This window comes from Ambystoma mexicanum, chromosome 9, assembly GCF_040938575.1.
Source record: "Ambystoma mexicanum isolate Mex_15411 chromosome 9, UKY_AmexF1_1, whole genome shotgun sequence".
NCBI classification, from domain to species: Eukaryota; Metazoa; Chordata; class Amphibia; order Caudata; family Ambystomatidae; genus Ambystoma; species Ambystoma mexicanum.
This window is the reverse complement of record NC_090931.1, coordinates 388,218,729-388,243,527: the sequence shown is the minus strand read 5'-3', so window position 1 is coordinate 388,243,527 and position 24,799 is coordinate 388,218,729. Positions and strand designations below refer to the sequence as shown.

The following is a 24,799-nucleotide window of genomic DNA, read 5'->3' as shown; positions in this document are numbered from 1 at the left end:
TCGGTGGTGGCAGAGGGGAGGCAGAAGTGGGAGTGGCAGGCGAAGGGAGGAAGTTTATGAGAGACGTAAGACGCCTATCAAGGAGGAGGAGGTTGGGCTGAGAGCCCTGGACCATGACTGTGCCATTTAGGTAGACATTAATGATGGCTCGAGAGGGAAGGAAGTATGCTGAGAGTACTTCCCAATGGGTGCCACCATTAATGGGAGAGGAAGAAAAAGGGGAGAGCACCAAGACCATATGGGGAATACAAAGGTCCGGAAAGGGAATGACAAAGAAAAAACGTTGACATGGGTGTAAGCGATGGGCAGGCCTGGATTGGAGACCGGGAGATCCTTCTTGTGCCTTTTCCTTCCAGACTTTGAAAGAGAGATGGGATAGGTGATCGAGTAGTCGTTAGAGAAAATAGGGGCGATTGAAAGCACCATGGAGGGAGGGTGTGGAGAGAAGGAGGGGGGGAAGATGAAAGGGGTGAGAGAGTGAGACAGAGAAACTGCACAATGCATGATGAACTCACCAGGCGGCCTAGCAGCAAGACAGGTGCAGACAAAGCAGGTGCAGGACATTTCACGGGTCGCTGAAGGGGTATTTTGCTGCTCCAGCGGTAGAGCAGGAGGAGGGAAGGCAACTCAGGTGGGAATTAAGACTTCTCTGGGAAATTAGGAAATGTCTTAGATCACCAGACTTAAGTCACCAGACAGAAGTGTGGGCAAATAGGTAAGAATTCCACAATACTCAAGAGAAGCGAAAGGTACTGCACCGAATGGCCACCTTCAACGAATTGCATCCCCAAAACTGCTCCTTCATGCGGTCGCTAAGCAGCCAGAAAACCCTCAGGACAGGTCAAAGGGCTGCCGCGTCCATTCACTTTCCAGTACGCACCACATTGCTGTATACAGCTGGAGAGAGAAAAATCCCATTAGATGCTTACGATCAATAGAAATCAGAAACTTCAACTCCCAGAACGCACTGGTTTGTAAAAATGGACACTCAGCAATAAAGGTGTGTTGTCACAATAAAACACCGATTTCACAAAGCAGGACCTGGAGGTCAGATTTAGTAGATATTTGTGATGGAAGACCCTTCTAGGTGTCGCAGGCATGGATCTGCGCAGAGGCCGGTAGCGATTTTTTGCTTCATCAGGAGGTTGTAGCAGAGTGGCAATGTCCACATATTTATTCCCTTTAGGTGTTTTAGCCATGGTGAGAACCAGGGTGCCCAAGCCGAGATACAGAGAGTGGTAAGTGTCACAAAGGAGTGCAAGGGGAGCTCCTGTGACCCCAGCCATCAGGAGTCACAATAATGCAGCAGTTTTTCCTGATCTGAATCTGATGGAGAGATTACGAGTTGGCATAAGTAGGAACCTTGATGGGGTAGCTACAATGTTCTTTGTGATCCTGGCTGTGTGACTCCTAAGCTGGTTCGTACATTGTTTCAGGGCATATGCTCAGGGGAAGAGCGTACTACTGTGCTGTGAGCTATCCCGCATAGCACCAGTCCCAGGTTGACAAACAAATGGGCAGCTGAGGTCTGGAACGTCTGAAGCAGGCCATATGGAATATAGGAACCTGTGCGGGTCCGTGTCGTCTGTGTGGATCCGCTGGAGTCAGTGCTCCGGTGGCTGCTGGATTGGCATCGGGCAGGCGTTCGCTCAGGAGATGATGCACTATGGCCTCCGGTGCATGAAAGGGGCGGGGAAGCAGGAACCCGTCCTGTTGATCTCTTTATTTGTAGTGTGCTCTTGCGTTGCCTGTCTCGAGTCCTGCTACCTCAGGGTCTACCTACCTCCTTCCCGCCTCCCACACAGAGGTCCTTACCGCTAGACGAAGTTGTGAGACATGGCACTCTGGCTCGACTCTGTAAGTGCAAACAGGGAGTGCAAACATCTGACGCAGCAGCTTTCAAGTAGCATTTGGACAAGCTTAGCCGCTAGGACAGCAAGATGTTACAGCTTGGCTGCCAATGAGCAGTGGACTTTGAGGCCAGGCACCATCTTAGTTCTCCGTGCTCCGCTCCATGCCATCAGGCATCACTATTTCCCGGGGTCCACAGTCTTTGCAAAACCGCTCACAGGAAGCCCCCGATCTTCCGGTGGCCAATGCACCTGTCTGCTGCCTTCATAAGTCAGTGTGGGAGAGGCAAACAAAAAAAACAATCAGCATACATGTCGTACATATACCGGACCCCTAATGTAGACCAAGTCTGGGCAATCACTTCCTCATAAATGGGTCCCAAGTCTTGCAGACTCCTTACGCACAACTCCAGTGTGTATAGGAACCATATGCCCAAATGGTGATGGGCCTCATTACACGGATGGCGGTAAAGTTTTCCGGTACTGATATTTTACCGGTACCGGTAAATCCTTACCGCCTTACTACGAGGTCCCTTTGCGGGTTGGGGAATTTAACGCCTGCTTTTTGCAGGCGGTAAAAACAAACCCGCAAAGGGACCAGGGAGCTAATTACGGTACCGCAATTTGCGGTACCGTAATTAGTGCCTTCCCCATTCCCATAGAGCCCTATGGGGCAAAAATGGGAATGGGGAAGGGCAATGGTGGAAGGGGGAATTACCGCCCCGCCAACCTTGGAATAGGGCGGTAATTCCCCTTTCCACCAAGGCGGTGCCGGTATTTTACCGGCATGAACCATGGCGCTAATCGCGCCATGGTTCATCGCCATCAGTGTAATGAGGCCCATAGTCTTTTCCACGCCCCTATTGTACTCGACACAGGATCAAATGTACAGTTGACGGTCGCTACCATAGTCAATAGGGCCGTTTGCAGAGAATCCTTTCAATTCTAATGTGGGGAAAACGGTGGACCCCCCGGCATCCAGTACTACGCAAATGTGCCTACACAGGTAGAGTTCCATGTCAGGAGCGGATAGTCTGCCTTGGGCATAGTCACGGATCAGAGTGTCCCATTTAATCCTTGTTGTTTCGGGGGCAGGTCAGACCCATTACAAGCACAATTATTTAAAAAACTACCATAAGTGCGATGAAAGCATCCACCTCTCAATCGTCCACCTGAGGATAGTCAAGTATGCGTACCGATCATCATTTAAGAGGGAGGTATGTGCTTGGTTTATAGCTACACTCAGTATTTCGCAGATTCTTGTTTCCATCTATAGAAACCAATCTGGCTCGGCCTGGGAGCCCCATCAGTCAGTGAGAACAAAATCGATTTAGACCAATTGATTCGTAAATCCAAAAACTGACCAAATTCCCAAAAACTGACCAAATTCCTCCATCTTGCATGTAATAGGAGCCAGATTCACCTCTGGGTCCTTAATGTACAACACAATATCATCAGCATACAGAGACACTGGTTCCCTCATTCCCCATAACACCAGCGCGCAGCCACGCAGAAGACAGATGAATCACCATTTCGATTGCCAAGGCAAAAAGTTACGCTGATAAGGGACACCCTTGTTTCGTCCCTACCCTAGTTAAAAAGCATTTGCCAAAGAGGCCAAGCTTCGCACTAGACACTGATTTGAGAAGTCGTACACAACGCAAAAAGTAGCCCAAGAACCCCATATTCTCTAGCACAGTCAAAAAGTAGTCCCAGAACACTGAATCAAAACACATTTTCAACATCCAATTATGCACCCCGTGCAGGGACCCCAGAATCGATATCGAGCATAAATGGCGAAAAACCACCTAAGACTCAATGTGGTGGACCGGCCAGGCATAAAGCCAAATTGATCCAAATAAATTAGCAACGATACATGGGAGACGAACCAATCAGCTAATATCATTGAAAAAATCTTGGTGTCCAAATTAATCAGGGAGCTAAGAAGCACACTCAGTCTAATCTTTACCAGGCTTCAGGATCAATGCAATCACTGCCTCACACATCGTAGGGGGGAGAGAACCAGACTGCATTTGCTTCAGGTGTGGCAGGAATCCTTGCAAAGTGACCTCTGAGCCAAACTCCTTGAATAATTCAGCAGTGATACCATCTGTTACTGGGGCCTTCGACAGAGGTAGCATGGATATTGCGGACATGATAATCGGGACCTTAAGAAGATATATCACATCCTGGTTCAACTTGGGCAGCATCTCCCAGGTAACTTTGCAAATCCGCTGAGAAAAAGGTCCCTCTCCTGGCATATAAATTCTCATAATAGACAAGGAAGGTATCAAGTGTAGCCTCGGTATCCGAAACTAATTTCCCCTATGCATTCCTGATAACAGGTACACTAGGAGAGCCTGCCTCCAGATGCAGTCATTGTGCAAGGTGCCGCCCCGGCCTGCCTTACCATATTCAGGGGCATGTATTGGGACTGACAAAAACGTTATCTCCCTATCTGCCAAAACGCATCCAATTTAATGTTAATTGTTGTTAACAATCCTTCCCACTTTCACGCACCATACCCTAATTTTGAGGCATCGAGTTCTGACTCAAGTCTGGATAATTCTGAGAGGACAGTGTTCAGAACCCTGTTCTCAATGCCTGTGCAACGGCCCGAAGATAAACCTTGAACATCCGACTGTCATCAAAGGGTCAATACGACAGCAAGAAATGTGAAAATCGCCTCTTTAATTTCGACTTTGAACACAATGTCCGAGAGGGCCAGGATTTAAACCTCCAAGGGCATCGCACTAGAGTCCCGTCTTCGAGGCTAAATCTCCATAATATCAGCGGGTGGTCAGAGAAAGTTCTGGGAAGCAATTTGCACTCTTTTGTTCAATGCAGGTGACCAGCACCTGTCAGGATGTAATCAATGCACAAATGCATATCGTGAACAGGGGCGTAATACGAATATTGTCTATCCGTGGGATGGAGAGATCCTCCATAAATCAAGACGGTCCAAGTCTACTATACCTGTAAGGCTCTCCGTGCAGATAGCGAGACAGTACGTGGAAAATTGTTAGACCTATCTAGGTTCGTACTTAATATAGTAATAAAATCTCCCACCCACACAGTGTGCAAATAATGAATGCATTTAGAAATCAAAGATTCTCTGAAACGTGGGATCATCAACGTTACAGGCCTAAGTGTTAATGATCCTTAAATGGGTATTATGCAATGTGCCCGTAACAATTACATACACATCTTCCCTCCGGATCCTGTTCCTATCCCAACGGGTGAAACTTAGGCATTAGAGTTAAGACTCCCCTTAAGTTGGAAGAAAACGAGGTACAAAACCTAGAAGAACCCCAGGACTTACCAAGTGTTTTTCCTGGAGTAGGATTATCTTGGCCCCATGTCGCTCTCAGTAAGCCAGTATCCTACATGCCTTCATCAGGTTGTTAAGACCCCTCACATTTTAACTGATCAGGGTGCAAGCATCAAAAGACACTGATTTAGGCCAGTCATGGAACAAGGAGCCATAGGGGTGTCTGATACATGCACCTGTGCCAACGAAAACAGAAGGAATGATCTCCCAAGTGTGTGATGTGAACCCATTTTAAGATGTGAAACAGAACTCCAAACCAAACATTCTTTTCAACCCCAAACCCCAACTTGCAGTGTAAACCCCAAACTCTAAACCAAAAAGCCCCACCACAAACCTCAATCGCCCAGGGGCGTCTGAGACGTGTGTCCTGCCAGCCAAGTCTAAGGGAAGGAGAGTAGGCACTTGATATTTAGTTAATTCAAGCACAAATCAACTGAGGAGTTACATTCTTTAGAATATATTCGAAAATGGCTGCAGTTATTTAACAATAACAAGAGAGTGAAAAACAAGCAGCACAATATCAGCAAAGAAGCCATTCAATACAGTAGGGTATAAGTGCACTCCACAAGAAATCTTCAGCAGAGGTACTGCCCAGTATCCAGAAAAAGTCAAGCAATAAAGAATACCACTTGCAGGCCCTCAGAGTGTCCACAAAAGTATGAGCCTCCACAGGATCATTAAAGAAGCGAGTCTTATAGTCACACACTACTCGCAGTCTGGAGGGATATGGCATCGCATTTTGGAGGCCCCGCTCACATACCGTAAGTTTCACAAACGCATAAGAAACCCGCCCTTCTGAAACGAGGTTGTAAAATCCAGGTAAAAGGATATGTTGCCATCCTGATATTATATCTCACTCAGATCAAGGGCATGGCGTAGTATAAGATCAAAGTCTCTGTCAGGCTCGGACTGCCCTATTGGGCAATGTCCGAACCGAAAACGCAAACGGCTAGTGTGGGCCACTTTTTTGGCAACTTTGCTAAGTTACTTCACCATGGGGCTAGTAGCTTTGACCAGTGTTACTGAATGAATATTCTTTAAAATGCACAATTAGCATCACATTTTATCAAAACCCCCTCCTTGATTACTACTCTAACAGCCTGTCACAAAAGAAATTTCATTGGCGCCAGAGACAATTTTATGCCCCAGTCCGACCCATGTCTCTGTAATTCAATCGGGCAATCACTGGGCAGGGCTGTTGACCAGGTTTAGCGGTTGGGCCCAATATTCAGTGCGCTCTTTAAACCGGAAACTGTGTTGAAGGGGTGTGGGGGTCCGACAGAACCTTCTTGAAGAATTCTTCCAGCCCGCCTCCAGGATGGTCACCGCAATGTGCAGTGGTCATGGGGGATCCAGACGGGCAGGCGAAAGCCACAGAAGATGACCAAGCCACTTGCCGCCATCAGATCAGGCCGCAGAGGCCTCGCCGTCAGCCCCAAGCTAGTCCCAGGTGATCCCACAGCACTTTGCTAGTCACACCTACAAAACTGGGGTGAACCAAAGGTCTGCAGCACCATATGCTGCCCTGCTCTCCTTTCACTCGGTCTGGAGTTCCAAACTCAGGCGACCATGTCCCCACCTCCACCAGGTATTTGAATTCACTAAGCAGTAATGTGGCAGGTATCTTATTTGTTCCAATCAAATGGGCTATCCAGCTGTTGTAGCAATTTTCAAGCATCCGTCTCATAAACAGGGATTACAAATAATTCTCTCCAAGAAGGTAACTCATTTAGCTTAATTACCTTAACGGAAATAAAGTATAGAATTGGAGCCCAAAAATCTGGTGTGGCCTTAAAAACAACATTGACCAAACCCACTCCACCCCTCCGTTCCCCTTAACCCGCCCCTCCTCAATCACTCTTTTTTTATCAATTGAAAATTAATCTTCCATGGTGACAAAGACATAGCATTGAATTTCTATGTAGGATTGCTGTACTTTTGAAAAGCCTTTGTTATAAAACGTTCCCATTCTACGTTGGAAAAAGGATTTAACTGTGCCAGGCTTCATTTCGTACCTGCAACATTACAAAAGTCCAAAACAACATGGAATCACATCTGTTGCTCACCTGCAACTTTCCTTTTTGGATGGATAGTCCTTGACACTTTAGTACTTTTAACATTTTTTTAAATCCTAGTTTATACCCAATTTCTCTTATTTTCGATGCCATGTCAAGCTTGGTGTCCTTTGCCAAACATCTTTGGTTCCTTCTTAAGATGTGCTTATGCATTTTGATATCCCTAACAAAAGGAGGCTTGTGTTAGGCATTCATGGATGAGACGCTGGTGCGCAAGACCCAATTACTAGAGATCTTAATATGCCATTGCCAAAGAATGAATTGGGTTACTTATATTGTCCATACTCCCAAGTGTGGACAGTTTCACTGCTCCATCCATTTGTTAAATATAAAGAAATACACTTTTGTTTTTTGTCAGACCATTCGAGAACATAACCAGCACAATTCACTTCTGTAGCAACAGGTTCATTTCCCAAAACAGGTTCCTTAATCTACCACTGTAATACAATTTAATGATTGCTGTAATCATTTTAGTTAACACAAGTTATCTTGAGTGGACTTGAATCCTGTAATAAACATAGTCCAACTTGAAACTCACTGCACACTTTTAGGATTGCTTACCTATAGTAAATAGGACCAATTTGTTTGATGTAACTGTAGAACTCATGTCCCCTTCCTTTGGCTCAAGAATTCCCAGAACCTACCACCCCACCATACAGTCTTTCAATGTCCCTTCCACATCACCCTCTCAGTCACCCTTCACCCTAGCCACTGCCCCTTTACCGTTATCAACCCACACGACTGCTTGCAAGCCTCTAAAGCTCACAAGTGTGTTTTTGTACAACCACGTAGCATCACCCCCTGTTCACAGCATGGATTTGGCACCTCGTCCCCCTTTACACTCCTGTTACACACACATCTTGTGCCTCCTCAACCCATCCATAGCTTTGAATTAACATGTTTGAGATGCAATTGTTGAGAGTTAAAACAGTAACAAAATGAAAAAGGTAAAATTATGCAGCTACCAGAAGTACATTGATGTTAGAGGAAAGAGAACATCATATTTGCATAAGATAATGTCCTTACATGGTTCTCAGAAGAAAATACATGCTTAGCACTTATACTGAACAAGAACTGCAAACGAGTGAGAACAATTTGTGCAACTGCTTAGATTTGATTGCCCATTTTGATATCTTATATCAGTGGTTCTGTTAATCTATTGATGCCACTTACGTTGAACTGTCATGAAATCAGCAAAGTTCCATATGAGCTCTCCAATCACGTATTGTTTTCTTTTCTGGTCAAACATGGAATGATACTGCTTTAGCACGATGTTCTGGTACTCCTCAGTGAACATCAGAGGAGGGTCCTACAAGTCAAGCATAAAAGTAGGTGAGCAAACCATTAATTATTTCTTCAGGAGTATCAGGACGATGTAAATACCGGTTAGTAACTTTGTTCTTCAACGTTAAACTAAGTGTATGATTCTGACCATGTGACTTGTAAAAATGGTCATCAACTACTCTTTCTCCTCACCACCTTTTTGGGCGTTGTTACTTCAAGGCTGAAGATGGGGACATCCTTGAAAACCCCAAAATAGGGAGTCTCAGATTTGTTGGGATCATACCTGTGCCACATATTTTCAATCAGGGAGGGGGTGCGGCCTATAATTTAGTCAGCTGTGGAACCTGGAGCACAGTGTTGTAATCTAGACATACGCTCTTGACCACATTGTGTGATCTGCGAAATTAATTTCAATACCATTTGCCTTAGCTCGCTTATCTGCCAAAAACAGATGTATGTGATTTGCCCAAATTGGAACTAGTCAAATCCTTTTTTACCAAATGTTTTACTGCCAAAACCAGGGAGGAGACCGACCTCACTCCCCTCAGCCTGCTCTCTATATCCCTAACCCCAACCCACCACTTACCTATTTGCTGTGATATAAACATAAAAACAATGTGGTAAAAAAATGCAATTAATTGGCATTCAACCAAAAGACAAACCTGTGAAAACCTGTGAGCTCTGAGAAAATAAGGTTGCCAAGCAGAATATGATTTGGAGGTGGTTGACAGCACACAGTACCCTTACTTCAGTCCTTGATCAGAAATGGGCATTTGGTCTAAAATTAAAGCCTAGTATGATAGGCTAATAGGCAGCAAGAACTGAAGCCCATGTGCCAACTTTAGAAATCTCGCAAATAAAGAGGTGCATTTAAAATGGCATGGCTTCAATAATAATGCTTACTCTATGGCAGATCGAGGCCCAGGGCTTTGAAAAAATTCTTCACTCTAGGCGATACAGCTAGGTGATATAAGGTAAAAAAGTTCTTCTTGTAATGGTAGTCTTTTGACCGGCATCAGTTTCACTTTAAATGTTAAAATGGATTGAGGGTGTAGCCTATCAGCCAGAAGATTCAATGTAGAATTCAGAAACTTTCTTTATCACTGGTTCTACTGGTCCAAAGTCTATTTTTTATACAACAATTCTCACTGTGATCAGCTATTTTTTTGTGATGGTTTCTCTTTAGCCCCCACCTCTCCTCAATAGTTGCCTCTTGGCTGTAATACGTCTTTGGCCAGCCTCAATTTTACTGTCCTTTCAATTCCTGTTGAGAACATAGTATCCCTATGTCAATATTTCTGTACTTGCTGAACCTGGATATCCAGTGTCTGTGGTGCATAAGAAGGCCAGCATGGTACTCCCACAGTCTTGTTGAAGGCAAAGTACCTACATTCTGTGTTTGTTAAAACACACATGTCCTTGTCTACTTCAAGGACGTAATACTAATAATATCAAGGTCACAGACAAAGACAATGATAGCTTAACTTAGGGCACACAGAGCATGGTAGTCAATTGTAATGGCAAAAAGGAGGTATTTGGAATACAGCCTTTATCATTATACATATTCATCATGAGTGGTGAGGTATTCCTTTCAGTATTTTTTAAATACCACATGATGTAAAAAGAATGCACCATTATGGGTTGGAATGCCTTTTGAAAATCAGAGGTGCTCTCCCACAATTCTACCTCTGCCTCAAAGGTTTTTGCACCCTCTGCTACAAAAAAACAACAACATTTTATCCTTAATGTGTTAGCACATTCCCTCTGGTTGCCACCAATAAAAATGTAGGGAGACCACACATGGGGTTGGAATACAAGTATCTCTCATGTTCACATTTACACCCCTTTGGTGAATGGAGATGTGCAATGTGCAGAAGGGTCATTACTGAACGCCTTCTGCATTTTGGTCACTCCAGGATGATGGTGTGAACACCTGCTGCCCCGTATGCATTCCCATCCCTCGGGCAGGTCTGTTATTGCAGGTTTTAGTGAGTCAAAATGATTTATTGGACAAATATTACCATCAACAGTCACAATTCATTACATCATCACATTAGAGTTAAAAACAACATTCAGAATGATTCAAATAAAATGCCATGAAAGAACACCGGAAATACAATCATAAATTGAATACAATCTTCCTACGTAGTCAAGCTCAGTAAATATATTTAACAACAAAATAAATATCATTAGTTGATGCAATGGACCGACATAAGGCAACCGCTTCTCGGCCGCGTTCTCTCTTGAACAGTGGAATTAAATGCATTTTCCTTAAAGCACAATAGCATTCGCAAAATAACAGGAAATGCAGGAAATGCATTACAGATTCAGAGGTCAGGCCACATGCTGGACAGATCGATGAGGAACCCCTCCCACCCAACCACAAGTGAATGCTGCCACCTGTAGGGTGCCTGTTCTAAATTTAATGAATAGGGTGCGAGCATAGGCAAGGGAAGTAAGATGCAAATAAACAAACAAGATGTTCCTGCGTGTTATACCTGGCAAACCCGCTTCACATCAGTTTTTGCACTAGAGGGCATGAAAAAGGGGTTAATCCAAACATCTTCCAAACCCCCAACTACAAGTCGTCTCTTTACATGACGCAACAAGGGGAGAGGACGACCACCCGGATAGTTCAACAGGTTGGCAAGAGCTTCCTGATATTTATCAAGATCTGCGGAGCTCCATACCCTAACCCAATAAAGGACTGGTTTCCAAATTAGATGGCAAGCTACAGGGGCCAAGTCACGATCCCATCATTAATGGCGCACTAGGGGTACTGTACAGTAGTCTGAGGAGCATCTTTAAAAAAAATTGCTCAGCCACCCCCAGACTAGAGCAATTGGAACATCTCCATATCTCGGCTCTGTAAAGGATAGCCGAGGTGACCTGAATGGTATAAATGTCCAGAGCAGGGCAAACAGCCTGCTAACCATGGGAAGCAAAAACCCTACTTAGGCCACCACTATGCTTTTCCAAGATGGACTGAGATTTGGTAATTTGACCTGTCCAGGTGCCTTTATTGGAAAATCTTCCCCCAAGGTAATCGTAATAGGTAACCTGTTCCAAAACTGTCCCTTCTACTACCAACTCCAATGTTGTTGCCCCAGACTTCTTTGGTCCGAACACCATGACCGTGGCCTTACTCCTGTTAAGGGTAAGGCCCACCTGAGAGCACTTCGAAACAAAATGCTCCAGGCTTTGTTTGATACCCATTGGGAATAAGGCCAACAAAATAGAGTTGTCTGCAAAAAGCAGGGCTGGGAAAAAATTAATGCCTAGGTTTGGCGAGTCCAGTTTTGCACCATGGCAGTTTGCCAACAGGGCCAGAATGATCTCATTATTATAAAAAGTAAACAAAAGTGGGGCAAGAACGCAGCCTTGCCGCATGCCTCTGTTAACTAGTACTGGCTCGTGGTCTCTCCCACTGGACCCCATCTCACGACAGCAGCATTACGTGAATACAATTGAATGATCACTGCCACCAGATGATATGGGAGCCCCTAATTTTAAAAAGACCTGCCAAAACAGTTCTGTAGGGACGCTATCAAAAGCCATCTGGAGGTCTATGAATACTGCCTACACTCGCATCTTTTTTAGGACACAGTATTTCTGCAGGATCATAGGGAAGCAAAAACACTGGTCAATGTACTCATTCCATGGCGAAACCCAGCTTGAAGATGGCAGATAAGGCCCTTAGATTCCACACACTCCTGCATTGCTGGAGGACAACCTCAGCAAAGATTTTCCCTGACAAATCGAGGAGTGAAATGGGCCTCTAATTGCTTTTTCGATCCCGCCACCCCTTCTTATATATGGCTATAATCTCGGCCCAACGCCACAAAGCAGGGACCTTATTAAGATTAACCACTGATTGGAAGAACTTAGTTAGTACTGGCAACCAAATATCTGGCTCATGTTTCTAAAGATCAATCTGTACCCTGTTGTGGCCTAGGGCCTTTGGCCCTTCAAGCTCAACAAAGCACTTCTCACCGCAGACAGAGTAATACTAATGGGTAAATCCCTATTGGTCGCCAGCTCGACCACTGGGCCCTCCATGGCTATTCCCCAGGGACTGTCGGAGGTCACCACCACATCGTACAACCCACGAAAATGGAAGAATCATTCTTCATCACTTATCATACAGTGGAGATCATTGTCCTTGCTATCCTTAGCAATAGAAGCGCTTCCAAGTTCGTTCCATTTACCCTTGAGGAATTCGGCCTTCTTGAGTTTCACAACACTTTTGTATCTGTTCTTCAAGTGGTGTAAATCATCTTTATTTGCCGCTCCTAGATTACTTAGAAGTGACAATAGTGCCTCCTTGGCTTGTCTACAATCCGAGTCAGACCAGGGAGAAATCTTCAAGAGCTTCCGCTTGGGGGCAGGTTTTAGCTTAGAGAACCAAGCTCAGAAGTTAATCGATTAAATTCAGATAGAATTTCTCCATCTTCACAGTTAGATTGGCATAGGTTTTCGATAGGAGGCAAACTAGACAAGTAAATCGAGGGCTTTGAACCTGATGTCAAGATATTGTCCCACTTAACAGTACGTTTAGCGTTCCCAACTATTCTGATTGGTACACTACATTGGTTATTTGCCTGTTTTTTGCCACACCATCTCAGCCCAATTAAGAGGAGTTTATGATCACTGACGTGGTGCTCCAGGATACCAAACTCCTCCACTTCCTCCCAGTCACTCATCTCTATCCAGATATAATCGATCCCTGCCGAGCATCATGGGCTGAAAAAAGGTGTCCTTCCCCAGTCTATCCTCCGCACGCCTACCATTAAACGCCCTCAGTTCCAGCCTGTATAATAACCGTGCTGAATCCACATCGTACCTATGGGCCCTTGTGGGATAGCTAGCATCCAACGACAATTTCCCAAACAGCTTTTACATCATCCCACAACCCCTCAAACTCCTGCAGGGGTTCCAACTGGAAGTTAAAATCTCCCCCGACAATGATGTGCAGGTTTTGATTTTCAAGCAACATAGACATGGAGTATTTCAGTAATACTGTATGCTGGCTTGACGAACACACTATCCTCAAAACAATTCTTAAAACATACAATCCTCTCAGCACACCACATGTGGCAATGGTGATAACTGCATGCAGTATCCCTGTAGGTAAACCACAAACTCATAATGAGCCCCTTGCTCAAATGCATCAAGTTACAGCAAGAACAGGCTTGTAAATGTAGAGTGGAAAGGTGAACTCTTATCAAGAATACACCAACTATTCCACAGCCTTCTATCGAAGCAATTGAAGCTGTCACAGTGCCTTGGCTTCTTTTGGGTATTCATTAATCTTCCTTCACCACCCGTTTGCTCCCAGGTCACCCGACAATGCAAATCATCTATTCACAAAAGCCTTGCAGAGCCCAACACCGATGGTATAGCATTACCACAACACTGTCTATTGTTGGTGCATAGGTTGTATAGGACAATAGCGGTCTGTACCACAGATGCATATATGGGGAAACAGATGATTCCAATGTATCTATCATCACAGCCAGTAGTGCAGAACACATCAATGTCATGGCTGGGTGCCTCCAATACTTCCTGTCTGGTGTTACAATGATGTCCAATGGTGCATCGCTTAATGGATTAAAAACATGGTGGGTACCAAAGGAGGATGCATTAGTAGCACAATTCTTTGAATCACATTCAAGCCGTATGCCATAGGATGTCCACGTGTGGGATGCATAAAAGAGGTTGACACTTTTCAGTTCTAACTTTCAGTGTTATGCGGATGACACCCAGCTCTCCATCAGGCTCCGCTCAGCCTCCCCTGCTCCTACTCTCATACTCGACTGCACGCAATTCAGGAATGGTGTGCTTCCAACGATCTCTGCCTTAATGCCAGTAAGAGTGAGATCCTCCTCATTAGGACACCTGCTCCCGCCTTTCTTCTCTCTCACTCTGGCCGCCCACCCTGGATTTTCTACCTGCACCTTCTTGTGATGCTAAGAACCTGACGTCTCCAAGAAGTCACACTATCAGATGCACCTCCTCAGAGGCATTCTTCCTTTTCTCACTTTCCCCCAAGCTCACTGTCTCCAGAGCCCTGGTCCTCTCTAGGCCGGACTACTGCAATAGATTCTTTCTAAATCTGCCTACCTCTACTCTTCGCCCTCTACAAATAATACAGAACAACACTGTAAGACTTTTCCTTCCTCAAGCCCAGGGATCGCATCTCTTCAGTCCCAAAATCTCTCAGCTGCAAAGATCAAGTTCAAGACCCTCTGCATCGTCCACAAGGCTTTCTGGGGCAGGGGACCACACTACACCCAACTTTCTCTTCCTAAGCATCTTCCTTCTCGAACCCTCTGCTCATCCACCTCCAACTCTCGGAGGGTCAGACGTTTCTCTAGGCAGAGAGTGGTGGTAGATCTCTGTCCTCGGCTGGGGCCTCCCTCTGGAACAGCCTCCCTGCCTCTCTAAAACTTGAGCTGGACCACCTAAGGTTCAGGAAGCAACTCAAGTCCTTCCTTTTCGCTTCCCTTTCTCTCTACCTCTCCCTTGCTGATGTCGCTGTCTGCTGCGCATACTGGTTACAAGGCCACCCATTGAACCTATGGGACCAGTTGCTCCTGCACTGACTCCAGGCCTCCCAACCACTTAAGGACTTTATCTGCAACCCTACAGTCTCCTGACTCTCTGCACTTATGAGCCACCTCCCTGCCAGCACTTATGAATTCCTTTGCACTCTCCCCTCCTCCCCTCCCCCCGGCACTTCTCCCCCTCCATTTGCGCAATCTAAATGATACAAGGCCTAGTGAGATCATTGTTTTGTCTTCCCTTCCTTGTCTTGTCATGCCTAGAAACACTTGTGTACAGGCGCGTTATAAATGACTTATCATATAATATATTATCATATCACATTTTTAGAAAACAAGAATTTATTTGATCATACGAGTAATAAGTCTCTTCCAGGTAGGTCAGTATGTACAAAGCAAGTCTATTATAAAAGTGGCTGGTGGGCTCATGTCTAAGCCGTGTCCAATTTCCACCAAAGAACCCTAATCCTCGTCTTTAGGTTGTGCATTTCTAGGGGTCCTCAAACTCGCTTCAGTGGGTTTGGTTGCTTTAGGATGTTCCTTGAATGTACACTCCAGCGTTTGGCACAGTCTGAGCGTGCTTCAGATTGTTTTTTAAATAATGTTTTTATTGATTATGTGCTTCAGATTGTTAAGGCTGCTGCCAAGTCTCTTGAGCAGTCATTAATTCTCAAAGGGCTTCTGAGCTACAGGAGGTCATTGTTCGAACTCCTGTTCTCCTCCCTGCTCCCAGGGCCTTGTCCCAGGGGTCACCCTTACTTGGGAGGGTCTAGCATTTTCTCCCTGCCCCTTGGTGATGCTGCACCCACTCATTCCTCTGGCCACTTCTAATGTCTGCCCTGAACCAGTCTGAGCTACCGGAAGGGAGTAGTTTCTTACCTGTAACTCAATTTCTCCAGCGTTGGTATCTTTCATGGATTCACATGCTTAGAATATGCCCCGTCGTCAGGCTGGGAACCCTCGGTATATTTATAAAGACGTTTCCCATAGGATTTTTTTTTTACACTTCTATGTCCTATCTACGTCGTTTTCAGGTTGCGTACGCCTAACCCAATAGGATGTAGGGGTGTATATATAGCCCCGCCCCAAAGCTCCCTTCAGATTTTAACCCCCAAAGTAGAAGGGGCATATAGAGTTTGCATTCAGGGGAGGCCGGCGGGCGCATGTGAATCCATGAAAGATAGCAACGCTGGAGAAATGGAGTTAAAGGTAAGAAACTACTCCCTTATCCAGCATTGGATCTTTCATGGATTCACATGCTTAGAATAGATTATATAGCAGTACCCCTAACTTGGAGGTGTGCAATGCAAAAAGACTATTCAAGCCACCCACACATGCAGTTGGGTATATGAAAAAATCCCCATCAAGGTACACTGACAATAACTAAACATATGGCATATTGACAAGAGCACACACCCCTTTGTGGGGCTTACCTTACTGAAACTGGTGCCGAAGGACTGCTTGTCCCATCTGCATATCTGCCGCATGCTGTTGCTCTAGGCAATAATGCCTAGTAAATGTGTGCGGCACCGACCATGATGCCGCTTGACAGATGTCCACCAATGGAATTCCAGACCACAACGCCGCTGATGACGAGGTGGATCTTGTTGAATGAGCTTTTGGGCGTCCTTCCAGAGGCTTTCCTGTTTTAGAGTGACAAAAAGCAATAGTCAACGACACCCAGCGGGCCAGTCCTTGCTTAGAGATCTGTTTTCCCTTCACCGAAGGTCCATAAACTACAAACATTTGTCTTGAAAGCCTAAAATATTGAGTACGACTGAGACAGAACTTCAAAGCTCTTTTACATCCAATGTGTGAAGAGCTTTTTCTGCCACAGAAGAGGCTGTTGCAAAGAATGTTGGTAGAACAATAGACGAATGTTTGTGGAATGTCGTCGGGACTTTAGGAATGAAGTGAGGATTGGTTGCCAATACTACTTTGTCTTTGAAAAACCGCAAGTATGGCGGATCAATGACCAATGCCTGCAATTCCGAAAGCCTTCTTGCTGATGTAATGGCTACTAAAAAGGCCATTTTCCACGACAAAAACTTCGACGATGAGGTCATTCAGTGGAGTAACTTTGCTGAAAATGGTGGGGGGGGGACATGACATCTGAAGAAAAGGTGTCCCAGCCAAATGAATGGGGACAAAATGGTGTGCCATGAAAGTTGGGGGGACAAACACCCCCTTCCCCCCCCTAAAATTACACCTATGTCGTCATTGGTTCGAAAGAAGCCCTCATTAGTGTTGACAGTACTAGGTTGAGGCTCCAGTTAGGAGGAAACTTTTTGGCTGGCAGGAAAGTCCGAAACAGGCCTTTCAGGAAATGTTTAACCAGTCGATCGCTGAACAACAGCGTTGAATGTCTTTTACGAGTAAATCTCGAGATGGCCGCTAAATGAACTTTAATGGAGGAAAAAGCCAATCCTTTCTCCGCCAAGTGTAGCAAATATGTAAGAATCTGTTCTGCCCCGATGATTAAGGGGTCTACCCCCGGATGATCCCTGCACCACACGCAGAATCTCTTCCATTTACCTGCATGAAGCGTTCATGGACAGAGCTCGTGCCGCCTGTAAGATTTGTCGACACTCCGAGGAAATGTTCAGGTCCCCAAACTCTGAGAAATCAGGAGCCAGGCCGTCAGGTTGAGGGAGTCTGGATCGTGATGCCAAACTGCTTCTTTGTCTTGAGATAGAAGGTTCGTAATCTTCTGGAACTTCACTGGTTCTGCCATCGACAGTTGGTGTAGGTCTGAGAACCACGACTGTCTCGCCCAGTAAGGAGCCACTACAATTACCCGACATGGGTACTTGTGAATCCAATGGAGGGTCCGCCGGATGAGTGGAAACGGATGGAACGCCTAAGCAAACTTGTTCGTCCACGGGAAGGAGAACGCCTCCCCCAGCGATCCGGGTTGTGGCCACCTGCTCGCGTAATGTGTGCACTTCTTGTTCTGTCGGGTTGCAAACAGATCCAAGGATGGCTGACCCCAATTTTTGAAGATGTTTGCCAGTTGTCGGTCGTCCAGTTCCTACTCGTGCAGTCGATTAATTTCCCTGCTGGAAGATGGTAAGCCATTATGCTCATGTTCTGTTCGAGGGCCCAATACCATATTTTTTGGTATTGGGCCCTCAAGAGCGTCCTGGAGCAAGTGCCCCCTTGTTTCCTGAGATAGAACATAGTTGTTGTATTGTCTGTTAGTATTCGAATGACCGATGCTCGTATGCATGGCAAAAAGGACTTCAGAGCCCAGCGTACCATCCTTAACTCCAGCACGTTGATGTGAAGAGTAGACTCTGCTGGGGACCATTAACCTTGAACTTGCAGGGACCCCAGATGGGCTCCCCATCCTTTCAGCGATGCATCCGTTACTACCGTCGCTTGAAAATCCGGTTCCGCAGGGGCATCCCCCTCGTCAGATTGTCCGAGAGCTACCACCACTGAAGTGCCCGCAGAAGCTCGCTGCTGATGCTCAACTTGTCTGACCATAAGCCTCGACTCTGGGACCATCGGTCTGCCAGAAACTCCTGTACTGGTCTCATGAAGAGACGGCAATTGTTCACCAATGGAATACAGGACGCCAAGGCCCCTAGCAGTGACATGTATTTTCTGGCTGACACCCTGGTGCTCACTTTTCATTCTTTCGCCTTTTGTGTTAGTTTTTTAACCCTTTCCAATGAGGGCTTCACTAGCCCTGATTGAGTTTGCAATTCCGCACCCAGAAATACCAAGTTCTTTGAGGGCGTTAATGAGGATTTCTCGAAGTTGACTGCAAAGCCCAAGCGCTTCAGAAGTTTCATGGTGGCCTCTAGGCTTGCCTGTGTTAAGCTCGGCGACGAGCCCCTTATCAGCCAATCGTCCAGGTAAGGGTAAACATGGTGACCTTTCCTTCGCAGCCAAGCTGCCACTGGAGCCAAACATTTTATGAACGTCGTGGGCGACGACGTCAGTCCGAAAGGAAGTACTTTGAACTGGTAATGGCTCCAACCGACTACGAACCTTAGAAACTGTGTCTTCGATGCATAGGTATGTGAAAATATGCGTCTTGTAGGTCTAACGATGCCAGAAAATCTCCCGGCTGTATGGATCGGATGACTTCCTGAAGCGTAAGCATTTTGAACTTCAGATTTTTTTAGGGTCTTGTTGAGCGCCCGAAGGTCCAGAATGGGTCACCACTTGCCGTTGGGTTTCTTGACCATGAAGTAACGAGAGTAAACTCCCAGGCCTCTCTCGGCCACCGGGACGAATTCTATAGCCCCTTTTTGCAGCATAAGCTCCACTTCCTGTTGTAATATGTGAAGATGGGTTTGCGTCGAATACACAGGTGGAATTTGTGATGGCGTTTCCTTGAACTGCAAAGAGTGGCCTAGTTTTATCGTGTCCAATACCCATCGGTCTGTTATTTTTATCCACTCGTCGACGCGATGGGACACCCTTCCTCCCAGAACGTCCTGAAGCCTGTCATTGTTGGGACTTTGACTGCCTGTCTTTCGTTGATGAGGAATATCCCCTTCTCCTCAAAGCCTGGTAGTTTCAGCCTCTTTGTGTTGCCTGGACCGTCGCCTATAACCTTGGGAGGAGTATGATGGACTGCTGAAGTTTCGGTCTCTAGATGCGGTAAAGCTGGAATTTTCTGATGCTCTGTTGAAGGGACGAAAGGATCGAAAAGCTCTTCCGCTTTGCAGGGTTCCTAGCGACCTGGCCGTGTCTGTATCCTCTTTCATACCTTTCAAGGCCTCGTCCACTTTCTCTCTGAGCAATTAGTCACCCTCACATGGCATATTGAGCACCTTATACTGGACCTCCGGTCTGAAGTTAGTACATTTCAGCTAGGCTTGCCTTCTCAAAACCACTCCGTTGTTTATTTGCTTGAACCCGCACTCCGCCAAGTCTACGGCAATGTTAATTGAGTGGTACGATGCCTCTTCCCCCTCACAGACTAGTAACATGGCTGACTTTCTATGCTCCTCAGGAAGGTGTTCTAGGATAGGGGCCAAACGATGCCACATCTCACGGTAGTACCTTGCCATAATTGCCAGCAAGTTAGCTGCTTTAACAGTCGTCGCTCCTACGGATAGGACATTCTTACCAAATGCGTCCTGCCTTCTAGCCTCATTATCCGGAGGGGTAGAACATTTGTGTTACAATCTGGTCTTCCTAGCCACCGCCGCCGACACTACCGACTCTGGAGAAGGTTGAGCAGTCAAGCATTTAGGCGTAGAGTCTGGAACTTTGAATTTCTTTTCCAACCTGCCCTTTATTGCGGTTTATGAAAATGGATGGCGCATGGTCCTCAAGCCTTCTTGCCAGACGTGGTCCAGAATGGGCACCGAGAAGACAGACTTCCTTCTTTTCCCCATATGGTCGAACAAGAAGCATTTTTTCTTTTCTTCTTCAGGGGTCAGACCAAATTCAATACAGGCTTTGCCCATCATCACGTGAAAGGCGCCGATGTCATCTGGCGGCGACGGTTGGGTCGGGCTTCTAGGCGCTTCCATTTCCACCTCCGACTGCCATGTAGGATCCCTCGAAGGGGATGATGAAACATCTGACAAAGAGTCTCTAGGTCTGTCTCTGAATCTTGCAACTCCCCTTCCTCCGGGTATGAGCGTGGTGGTTCCTCGCCAACTGGACGTGAGGGTGGATTCCCCGTCAACCGCGTAGAAGGACCCGGTTTGTCGTCGGGAGGCATTGCCGGCATCTCCTAAGGTGCACCTACGAAGGGTAAACTTGCATCCAACTGTTTCAGAAGAGACTGTAGTGTGGACACACTTGCAAGGATAATACTGATTGAGGGTTCAACAAAGACAATGAAACTGGGGCACTTTGCCCTCCCGAAATCATCGACGAACCAACCCCTTGCAATCCTAGATCTGCTGGACCAGCAATCTGTTCTCGATCCTCCTAGTGGATGATATTGAGAAGGCCGCCTCTGGCTGTAATAAGGCCTCTGGCAGAACCGCATCGTACACCTCCGGCTACCATGCCCTTGGAGGGTCCACCGTCGACGATGTCAATGTGGAGACGTCTATCGTCGCTGTCGGATTCACCGGGGCCACTGCCGGTGTTACCTGTGTCGACGGTAACGATCTCGTCAACGACGGAGTCTCAGTCGACGATGGTGTAGGCTGTGACGCAGCCTCTTTAGGCGATCCCGCCTTTTTTGAGATGGATCTATGCTTCGTTGAGTCTCTACTCGAGGAGGACCTGTGATGGTCTCCTGAGGAGGAGGTCTTTTCCTTTTTTTCGACGAAAATGAAGAAGACAACTTTCCTTGATGGCGATCCTGCCCTTGCTTCGGTGAGTATTTTTTCGCCGGGTGCTTCACTGAAGGGCGTTTTTCCATAGATCACGGTTTCTTCATCTGCTGAAACCGAACGGCGATGGGATTCTGCCTTCGATGACTTAGGCCCGGATGCTAGACTGCACGCAGATCCTACCTCCGATGAAGGATAGGTTCCTTCATTTAGCCACGTCACTAGATGCCTATTCCGATCCTTTAGCGTTTTCTGTGAGAAGCCCTTACAGATCTCACAACTGTCCGCCGAGTGATGTGGGTGTAGACAGTACAAGCAATCTATGTGCCCATCTCCTTCATAGACTTGTTTCAGTCTGCACGTGGCACAAGGGCGGAACAACGCCTTTCCAGACATTTTACGGAAAAAAATTCAAAAGTAGAAATCAACCTTGTACAGAAGTAGAAAAAAACACGAGGTGCTCCCGCCACTTTGGAGACGGTTGAAATCTGAAGGGAGCTGTGGGGGCGGGGCTATTTATACCCCTACGTCCTATTGGGTGAGGCGTACGCAGCCCGAAAACGATGTAGATAGGACACAGAAGTGTCAAAAAATGTTCCTATGGGAAACGTCTTTATAAATAGAACGAGGGTTCCCAGCCCGACGACGGGGAATACTCTAAGCATGTGAATCCATGAAAGATCCAATGCTGGAGAAAATGCCTATTCGGTAGGGATACGGGGAAATCACCTGATCTTTACCCTCTTCCTCAGGGTTGATGCGAGCATCTCCCTCTCTTGCAGATACTTTGCTACTCCAGTTGCCTATTTAGGGTTTGACTGTGGCCAGCACTGTCGGCCTGTCGCCTAAGAACTTCACAGACCGATGCTAACCCTCTTCCAATAACAACTTTCTCTTAGATGAGACACCTTATCCAGCACAACCTCTTCCTCCAAGCCTCCAATGTCATCCTCCAACCTTCTGATTAAGCCTATAACTGTCACGCTCACCTGATTCCCACGGAGGCGCATGTCTGGCTTCGAGTGCTGATGCTTCTTCTATGGTGAAGCGCAGGACTCTGATGATGGACAGGGAGGGCCCCTCTACTCTGGCTTTTCTGGCTCGCAGCAATATTCCCCTGTGCATGAAAAGGGAGTATTACCTACTGACGGAATAATGCTCAAGCCTCCCACTCCCTTCCAACCCTCCGCGATACCCTTCCACGATTCCCCGTGAAGTCTCACCTTAGGGTCTGGAAGGATGAGTTCTCCATCCTGCTTCTGAAGCAGGGGCGCGTTGAAACCCAGTTACTTCACTGGATTGAGTTTTGATGGGAGTTCAGAATAAGCTTGACTATTCAGGTGAGGCGCTGTAAGAGTTCTGTTGCAAGTTCAAAGGTTCAAGCTTAATAATAATGTTCATTGTCTTATTGCAGCAAGCGCTAATGCTTAGGTCTTTTTCCCCTTAGGGGCCGGGGTTCGGAATGCCGGAGATATGGCGCCGACCCGAAGTGTAAGTTCTGGATGAGCGTTCAGGTAATGTCTTTGCATTCGCTCATTCAATGTCTTTGTCTTTTTTCCCCATTGGGGCCGGGGTCCGGAATGCCAGGAAGCGGCAGGACCCGAAATGAGATGGGAATGACCCAACAGGTAAGTCTTAGAAGGAGCTTTTCCTATTTCCCTTCCTTCTCTCACCTTGTTTTCTTGTCCTTTCTCTCTAGGCTCTGGGAAGTGGGTGCGGATCCGGATGATCGCTGCTGAAGATGGAGGCGCCCAGGAAAGGTGAGTGAAATGCAGCGCTGCAGCGATCGAAGCGAAATGCTTTTAAAATGATGTCTTCCCTTTCAGGATCGTCGGTGTGATGTCTCCGTGATGCAGCTTTAGCAGGTAAGGTCTTCTTTCTCTCCAATTCTCTCTTATCTCCCTTTGCAGGCGACCCAGGATGCTGACAGGCGTGGCTGAAGTCCAGATGCAGGAGCTGACACGGTGAGCGTCCAGCTGCGAGGAGCAGAACAACGCGAAGCGTGAGTTGCTGATCGGGCGTGGTTTAAATAGCTTTGGAAGAAGTTCCAGGCATGTATCCTTCCACCGATCAGGTATATATCCTTCCCCGACCACACCCAGGTGGAAAGTTGTCCCACAGGTAAAGTAGTTTCATTCAGGCCTCAAGAGGGCCTGGATGTAGCAGCATGGTCTGCATCAGGTAAGTGCACATTAAAACACTTGAACACATGTCTAGCTTTATGAGCAAGGCGCCTAAGGCGCCAGGACAGGGGTCCAACATGAGCCTGGCGCCTAGGGTGCCAGGACTGTGTCCAAAGGGCCCCAGCTTGGGCCCGCTGGCACTTCCCTGGGGGGAATGATGCCTGCCTCTGGGGTTGCTGGGTCCGACCTGGCTCCTTGGAGGTAGGCATCATGACAATAACTCGTCAATTTCCTTCAAACACTGCTCTCCAGCTGGCTTTGTTTTTGATTGGCTCATGTGCTTATTATCATGTTGTCTGTGAGGGACTGGGCCAAACATTGTTTTCAGGCCAGCAGCCATTTTGTATTTTAAACTGCGGCTAACTATGTGACAGCTGTCCTCTGCTCCTCCTGGAAGCCGTGGGGAGTTGGTTGTTTCTTTCCAGAAGCTTCTGGTGTGTCAACTTTTACAATACGAGGCCATATATTCCCATAGAAGCCTTTATGCGCTGAAAAGCTTTTGTCACAGGAGAAATTGCACATTGTTTCTCCAGAAGCGTTTGTTTTAATAGTCAGATAATGGGAGGGATATAATGTATCTGAACTGGTCCTGCAGATGGTGAGCCAAGTACCTGCTTCCATTTGTTAGGGTTGTAACTGTATCAGGGTCTGGTGAACTGTGCGGATATGAATGCAGTGCTCATGTGTTTTTTCCAACATTGCTACAAAGGAAATGAAAACAGTGTTCATGGCTTCAGATCTCTCTGGCAATGCTGCCGGAGAACACAATAATTCAAAGTTACCATCAGGAATCGTACTTTGACTCGGCATGGGTGTTTAGGGTAATCTTGAATCCTACAATGTTAATTTCTGAACCCTGCGGCTTGGATCCCTTAAAGGAGCAGGATTGCTTTTTGATACCCGTTAACAGACTGTGGCTGGAAGATAATACCTCTCTGGAATCGCAGTATGATCAAGCTATCTGCTAAGTCATTATGGCACAGCCCCCCCGTCCCCATACACAATCAATAAGGTCCCAGTGATTTCATGTGATTGTTCTCCAACTCACCATGGGAACACAGTTAGGGTGCTCTAGCGACCTTCAATTTACTCACTAGCTTTAGGTGGTACCCAATCTCTTTGACCACCCTACCATGAGTATCCTGTGCCAACAGGGAACCTTGGCACAGGTGCCAGGCCTTTTACAAACAAACTTGTGTGCATTCCAAAGCTACCAGTCTCAGTCAAGTTTGGCAAGATCTGCCATATTTTAGCAT

General features: G+C 46.5%; 1 protein-coding gene across 1 annotated transcript in view; it reads right to left on the bottom strand.

Annotated features, from left to right (window-relative positions):
* GUSB (glucuronidase beta) overlaps positions 1–24,799 on the bottom strand; it is a 579,332-nt gene that overhangs the window by 43,437 nt on the left and 511,096 nt on the right. The window contains exon 11 of the mRNA XM_069614870.1: positions 8,430–8,565. Coding sequence (XP_069470971.1) covers positions 8,430–8,565 — 136 coding nt within the window. The remainder of the gene's footprint in view (positions 1–8,429; positions 8,566–24,799) is intronic.